The sequence below is a fragment of the Mesoplodon densirostris genome, chromosome 16 (genome assembly GCF_025265405.1).
Source record: "Mesoplodon densirostris isolate mMesDen1 chromosome 16, mMesDen1 primary haplotype, whole genome shotgun sequence".
Lineage (NCBI taxonomy): Eukaryota > Metazoa > Chordata > Mammalia > Artiodactyla > Ziphiidae > Mesoplodon > Mesoplodon densirostris.
In genome coordinates this window covers 38,012,136-38,019,775 of record NC_082676.1, presented here as the reverse complement: position 1 = coordinate 38,019,775, position 7,640 = coordinate 38,012,136, and the positions used below count along the sequence as shown (strand labels likewise).

At 53.8% G+C, this 7,640-nt stretch overlaps 1 protein-coding gene across 1 annotated transcript; it reads left to right on the top strand.

The window, feature by feature from the left end:
• The first annotated feature begins 376 nt into the window (after nucleotides 1-376).
• On the top strand, nucleotides 377-1,039 carry CLDN3 (claudin 3). The gene has a single exon (XM_060078150.1). The coding sequence runs from the start codon at nucleotides 377-379 to the stop codon at nucleotides 1,037-1,039; it is 663 nt and encodes a 220-aa protein (XP_059934133.1).
• The last annotated feature ends 6,601 nt before the right edge of the window (nucleotides 1,040-7,640 follow it).

Below are 7,640 nucleotides of genomic sequence, written 5' to 3'. Positions count from 1 at the left end.
TCCTCCCAGGGCGCTTAGTGAAGGTGGGAAGAGGGGCCACGTCACTGTCCCCAGGCCCGGGAGAGGGCGGCTCCGCCTCTCCCTCCCCCGCCGGAGCGCTGGGCCAGGATCGAAGACTAACCTGCCCCAGCCCAGGGCCAGCCCAGTCGCTGCCGCCCGCCTACAAAGCCACAGGCAGGTGCAGGCGCAGCCGCTGTGCGAGCGGGCAGAGCGGACCCTTTAGGGCGCGCGCCATCCGTGTGTCTTTCCGTCGGTCCATCAATTCGGGCGTCAGTCCGTCGGCGCACCGCCGCTCCCGCCCAGGCCCCAGCGGCCCCGGCCCCTCGTCGTCCCGCACCCGGAGCCGCCCTCCAGTGACGGCCTTGGACCGGCAGCCATGTCCATGGGCCTGGAGATCGCGGGCACCTCGCTGGCCGTCATGGGCTGGCTGGGCACCATCGTGTGTTGCGCGCTGCCCATGTGGCGCGTGTCGGCCTTCATCGGCAGCAGCATCATCACGGCGCAGATCACCTGGGAGGGCCTGTGGATGAACTGCGTGGTGCAGAGCACGGGCCAGATGCAGTGCAAGGTGTACGACTCGCTGCTGGCGCTGCCGCAGGACCTGCAGGCGGCCCGCGCCCTCATCGTCATCGCCATCCTGCTGGCCGCCTTCGGGCTCCTTGTGGCGCTCGTGGGTGCCCAGTGCACCAACTGTGTACAGGACGACACGGCCAAGGCCAAGATCACCATCGTGGCGGGCGTGCTCTTCCTGCTGGCCGCCTTGCTCACCCTCGTGCCGGTGTCCTGGTCGGCCAACACCATCATCCGTGACTTCTACAACCCCTTGGTGCCAGATGCACAGAAGCGCGAGATGGGCTCCGCCCTGTACGTGGGCTGGGCGGCCGCGGCGCTGCAGCTGCTGGGGGGCGCACTACTCTGCTGCTCGTGCCCGCCGCGCGAGAAGAAATACACGCCCGCCAAGATCCTCTACTCGGCGCCGCGCTCTACCGGCCCGGGCACCGGAACCGGCACAGCCTACGACCGCAAGGACTACGTCTGAGTGAGCAGCCGCGGGAAGCCTCTACCACTCCCACGAGCTGGCGCACCCACCAGTACTGCGTGCGGCCTTGCATCGGAAACCAGCCCACCCAGATGCCAGGCAACTATCTCGCTGGACTGGGAGGGGACCTCCCGGCGCCCCCTTCCCCAGCTGCCACCCCTCCTCGGGCCGGGGAGCGGGATTGCGGAGCCCAGGGGCCAGCGAGCATGGACCAGGAAACCTTGCCCCTCTGGAGCGCGGAGCTGGCGTGACTGCCGCTACTTGTTCGTCCCGTCGGGCTGCGGCCTGACAGCCCTCGTTGAGCAGGGACCCGCAGTCTTGAAAAGGGCCACTTGTTATTTTTCAATAAAAACCTTTCGTTTTGCAGTTGCCTGTGCCTCCTTGTCCTGAGCGCGGACAGGCCTCCACCTCCCTGCAGAGCTCTCCCCGCAAGGGCTGGCCTTGGCTGGATTCTGCTCTCCCACCGCCCGGGATGAAGCTTAGAGAGGGACCGAGTTTCGGTAGCCGAGAAAGTGGGGTTGTAAACTGAGCTGGGTGCTCACTAGCTAGTTGGTCCTTTGGCCTGTTCACTGGGGATTCAGACGATGAAGCCCCAATCTGGAGGGGCGGGCATGAGCACTTCCGGGCATGGGGGAGGTGGGAGGAGGATGTCGGGGACCCCCTTCTCCAGGGTTTGCGCCTGGAGCACCGGCCCTCCACAGCGCCCCCCGCACACCTGAATCTCCCCTGTGGTGTGTGAAAGAGCACATTCAATGCTATGATTTCATATTTGGGAAAGGAGAACAAAAAGATCTATTGTTTTGGTAAAACACACCACCAAAGGAAGCTGAGTGGAATCTTCTCACCAAGAGAAGAGATGAGAGAGGGACCTCATTTTCTTCCTGAAACCCTTGAGGGAGGGAAAGAGGGGGGGACTCAGAACTCTCTGGTGACATTCTAATGCTAAGGTAAACAAGGCTGGAAAGCACTTGTGTCTTGGAGAAGGTGTAAGAGGTTCAGGCAGTGGGAAAGGGGGCTGGTGTCCAGAGCCAGGAAAGTGGGATTCCAATGGCTGGGTAGATAGCAAGGTGAGGGAGGAAGTAGCAAATGGGACCCTGGGCCCAGAAGAGGCCAAGTCATGGAGAATCTCGTGTGCAGAATTACAGATTTTGGACCCTAATCTAATGTTATGGGAATCATGGAAGGGGCGTACCTGGTCAAATTTACACTCTAAAATAACCTCTCCAGCTGCCCCTGCAGAACTGGGACTCAAGGAGGGGGATGAAGGCAGGAGACCATCTTAGAGGCTGTGCAGCTATCCCCGTGTAAGATGATGCAGCCCAGAAATAAAGCAGGGACAGTGGGATGGGGGACCAGGCCTGATGGGGAGGGGTGTTGTAAAAGAAGCAAGATGAGCTGGGCTGGAAAACCATTTGGATATGCGGGGTAAGGGAGTGGAAAGAGCTACCTAGGATAACCCCAATTTTCTGCCTTAGGTCACTGACTGGCTGGTGGTGCCGTTTACCAAAATAGGACCACGTTGCTGGGGGAAGATGATGGTTTCAGTTGTGCGTGAACAGAGTTTGGCAAGCCTGTGGGACCTCCAGGCAGAGACGTCCAGGATGTGACAGGACATACATAGAGATCTGGAAGTCAGGAACAGTAAACCTGGCTGTTGTTAGCATACATAGGGCAACCGAAACCAGGGAAGTGGATGAGGTCAGTCTAGAAACCAAAGAGAAAAAAAAAAGAGTTTCAAGAAGGCGGGCGTTGGCAATGGCATCTGAAGCTGCGGAAGTCGTCAGGCAAGAAGAAGCCTGAAGATTAAAAACAGCAAGATGGTCACTGGCGGCCTTAACTAGAGGCGCGGGGGCAGATGCAGTGGACAGAAAAGTGAGTGGGAGATGAGAAGCAGAAACAAAACATGTAGACCAGGCGTCCTAGAGGTTTGGGGAATTCAGGCCAGGAGAGCCACTTGTAGGGGAGCAAGGGTCACAGAACAGGTATTTGGGATTGTGGAGGCTTGCAATTATTTCGAAGTTATTGTATCTCGAACTTCTTGGCCTGCAGCAAAGCGAAAGTGAAAGGCCCCGGGGGCAGGCAGATTTTTTCCATAGAATGCTTCACATAGCTCCCAAAAAATTCTCCTCTAGTTAAGGAACAAGAGACATGTTTTTACCCTTTATGACCCAAGGAAGAGGAAGTAGGTTACCATGAACAGTAAGAGTACCCTGGCTTTAGATCTTTCATTCTCTGTGAGATTCCAGGAAAGGGCTTGGGGTTGCCATTACTCTCTCTCCAACCCAGTCCCTTTGGGAGCCAGTCTTCTAGCCTGGGGGGAAGGAAACAGAGTGACATGGAATATGAAGGTGAGGGGGGCTGCTAGTGATGGACCCTAGGGAGAGCTAGAGGGAGGGGATGTGGGCTCGGGGCAGGGGGTGGGAGGGCTCCATGGGGAGGCCTCAGGGGAAGGGGGCTTAGCCACGGGGAAGTGAGGGGAGGGAGCCCAGTAAGAGGGAAGGGACTCAGAGAAGGGTGTCAGTGAAGGGGAGGGGGCTCCGTGGGGGGAAGTGTCAGAGAGGGAAGAGGCTTAGCAGTAGAGGGGGAGGGAACTGAGATGGGATTTGGGGGTGTAAGCAGAGGACCAAGGGATTGCATCTGCCTTCACCCACCCCCACAGTCTCTTGTTCAGTGGAACCAGGGAGTCAGGTTGGCCCAAGCCAAAACTGAGGGGCACCAGGTGGCTTCTTTGTCCCAGAGGGCCCTGCAGGCAGGAGCGAGGTTATTCATTTACCACCGGCTTCAAGAGGGCAGCCTGGATGCAACGCCTCCCAGCCACACTGTGGCAGAGCTGCAGCCTGAGGCTCTGAGCCAGCCAGCCCACTGTGGTCCATCCCCAGCACACCCGTCAGCTCCCCTGAGCCAGAGAGATGTGGCAGAGAAGGTAGACAGACCCAATCAGATCCTCAGGTGGGGTGAGAAGGGCTCCCAGCCCTCAGACCCTCCCCTGGCTCCCTAGGCTCTCCCCAAGCCTGGGCTCTCCTGCGCTCCCCTAGCGGGTAGTGGTGAGGTATCCTACCCCATCCTACACCCTCCCACCCCAACTCGCACACACATCCTTGCCTGGCTTCAGGATCTGTCCTAACTCAAACTCTTCTTATTCTTTCTGGAGTTTAGGGTCTAAACAGAGGGGGTAGAGTTTGCAGCCTAGAGACCACAAACTGAGGAGTGTCCCACGTGAGGGGTCCCAGGAAATCTTGAGACTTCTAGAGAAGAGAAAGGCATTTGGTGTGACTGGACTGGGAGTCAGCTGGGATCCTCTCCTTTCCCTGTGTGACTCGGAGCAATTTCCTTCCCTTCTGAGTCTCAGTTTCCCCATCATTTCAACATAGGGCTTGGACCAGATGATCCATGAGAGCCCCTGTAACTTGTCTTTTCCATCCCCATTTTTATCCTTATCACCCCCTGCAGAAGAAAATTAGTCAGAACCAAACTGACCAGGTAAACAGGGCAGTTCTCTTTCTGAGTCTCAGTTTCCTCATCTACAAAATGGGTATGATAATAGCACTGAGCTGTGTTGAGGATTAGCTGAGCCATCCTCTGGATTCCCATGCAGTCTAGTTTCACCCCGTCATAGCACATACTACACTATGTTGTTGTTCTGTTTCTTGTGAGATATCCCCTGCAGAAGGTCATCTCCCAAGGTCAGGGGCACTATCCTGAGCTTCTCTCTGTCTGCAGCACCCAGTACAGGCCAGCGCTCATTTGTGCTCCTGTCTATATGCAGGAGTAGCACCTGGCACAATGCTAGACACACAGTAGAACGTCAGTTAACTTGAGTTGGTATTGTTAATATTTTGGGGTATTCAACCAGGCAGGAGTCTGGGAACATGAGGGAGATGGCTGGGTCATGAGAAAGTCCTTGGATTTCTTCAAAATCCACAGACCCTGGAGCCCCCTGCCAGGCCCCTGGGCTCTGTCCCACCCCACCTCCCACTGTTGTGCTGCAGGCTGCCCTGGTCTTGCCACACCTGTTCTAGCTCTTCCTCCTAGCAAAACTAGAAGTCAAGTGTTTTATCAAAGAAATACAGCATTTATTGTGGCTCCCTCGAGGTCTGCGGCAGGCCTGGAGGGACAGACAGTACCTTCCTTCTCCCTCCCCTGCCAGGGTTCCATTCAAGGTCATCCTTGCCAAGACAAGTATGCAATGCAGAGGAGGTGAAGAGAGAGAGAGCGCATTGGCCCTACTGAGGGACCTTGGACAAGTCACTGGCCACCTCCCACTCTCCTCTGTAAGAGAAGTGATGTTGTCCCTGCTCTATTTGATCTCCGTAAGAACCCTGCAAGGTAGGCATTACACGATGAGACCACCAAAGCTCACGAGCTGATGAGGCTGGGCTCCAGGCTCTGCCACCTCCTGTCAATTACCAGCCTGTTATTATTTCTAGATACGTCCACTTCTCTTCTTCCCCACTTGTACCACCGATTCCAACCAGGCTATCACCATCTTTCTGTAACAGCCTCAAGAGGGTCTCCCATCTCCAGACTGCGTCTCCCTACCCTCAACCCTGCTCAGTCCATTTCCAAGCCATTTGGAATAGCCAAGTGACACAGTCCTGAATCTGGCCATGTCACTCCCCTATTTAAAATCCTTCCAGTCCCCCAAGCTGACATGGCTCTTAAGAGCCCCCCCCAGACACCATGGCATGCCTAAAGAGCCCCTACAAGGGCAGAGCCTTGCTTGCCTCTCAGTTTCTGCCTGCACTCTCCGTATTGCCCCACTCTGCCTCCCCACCCCGGCCTCCAAGGCCCAACCCCACTAGACAGCCTTCCCTTCCTCAAAAATCGTGCTCTCTGGACCCTCAATACAAGTCATTCTCTCTTCTTGGCACAGTTTCCCCATCTTCACCTCACCGGTCTTGGGAAGCTTAGAGGTCACTTTATATCCCAGCTGAGGGATGCTTCCCTGACACCCAGCCTATTCCTATAGGGTCCTGGGCATCCCGGGCAACACTATAGCATTTGTCCCTCTGTGTCAGAATCACCTATTTTTTTTCTTTTCTCTCTTTTTTTTTTTTTTGGCCACGTTGGGTCTTCGTTGCTGCGCGCAAGCTTTTTCTAGTTGCGGCGAGCAGGGGCTACTCTTCGTTGCGATGCGTGGGCTTCTCATTGCAGTGGCTTCTTTTGTTGCAGAGCACGGGCTCTAGGCACGCGGACTTCAGTAGTTGCAGCATACTGGCTCAGTAGTTGTGGCACCCGGGCTTAGTTGCTCCGCAGCATATGGGATCTTCCCTGACCAGGGATCGAACCCATGTCCCCTACATTGGCAGGTGGACGGAATCACCTCTTAACTTGTCTTTCTCCTGCCCTAGACTATCAGCTCTGTCGCGGAAGGACCAAAGCATCCTGTTCACCTTTGTATGCCCCAAGCCTACCAGAATGCCCAGCACAAAGCTGATACTCAATAAAGAAGAGACAAGTTAATGTCCATGGTGCCTTTTGGAGACAAAAATGACTGTGTCTTATGTGCAATCAGGGAACAGCAACAGATTGGTTCTAGAAGAGTTCAGAGGTCATGAAGATCTGTAACAGTCTAGGAAGGCTTTGTGGGCGGGGGGGTCCCTGAAAAGGTCTTGAATAAGTAGGTTTTAGATGGGCTGAGCTAAGAGGAAAAGGCTTTCCAGGCAGGAGTCACTGATTGGGCAAAGGCAAGGTGTCAGACCAGAAGTCAGGAGTTGACCAAAAGGTCAACCTGGTTGAAGTACAATATTTGTATACAAGCCAGTAAGAGAAAGGTTGAAAAATTTGAGTAGGGACACGGAGTTACATTTCAACCCAAATTTCTCTGCCTGGTATTCCAGACCCTTCAGTGCCTCCTTCCCAGACCCAACAATGCAGCCACCTAGAGCTGTTCCAGCCTCCACAGTTTTTCTTTTATTGAAGTATAGTTGATGCACAGTAATGCTATATAAGTTACAGGTGTACAGTATAGTGATCCACAATTTTTAAAGGTTATACTCCATTTATAGTTATTATAAAATATTGACTATATTCCCCATGTTGTACAACATATCCCTGTAGCTTATTTCATACCTAGTAGTTTGTACCTCTTAATCCCCTGCTCCTATATTGCCCCTCCTCCTTTCCCTCTCCCCACCCAGTCTCCACACTTTTTTTTTTTTTTTTTTTTTTGGCCATGTTGCACAGCAGCATCAGGGATCTTACTTCCCTGATCAGGGATTGAACCTGTGCCCCCTGCAGTGGAAAAGAGGAGTCTTAATCACTGGACTGCCAGGGAAGTCCCAACACTTTTTACTATCCCTATCCTTCCACCTTGCCTTCTGTCCACATGCTAATCATTGGCAATTCATTGGGAATCCAGATGCATTAAAGGTCTAACACAACAAAACAAACAAGCAAACTAGAAAGAACTAGAAGATAATGCAGAAAGCATTTTTATGATATAAAAATGAGGAAAGCCTCCCTAAGCAAGACACAAACCCCAGAAGTCAAACAAAAAAATGATCAGCTTTGAGTGCATAAAAAATATAAAATAAATAAACAATCTGAAAAGGAAAGTAAGAAAACAATTCCACTTACAATAGCATCAAAATGAATAAAA

What these genes read in the sequence shown, in the direction of transcription:
- CLDN3 (XM_060078150.1), top strand. Translation starts at nt 377, where the DNA reads ATGTCCATGGGCCTGGAGATCGCGGGCACCTCGCTGGCCGTCATGGGC.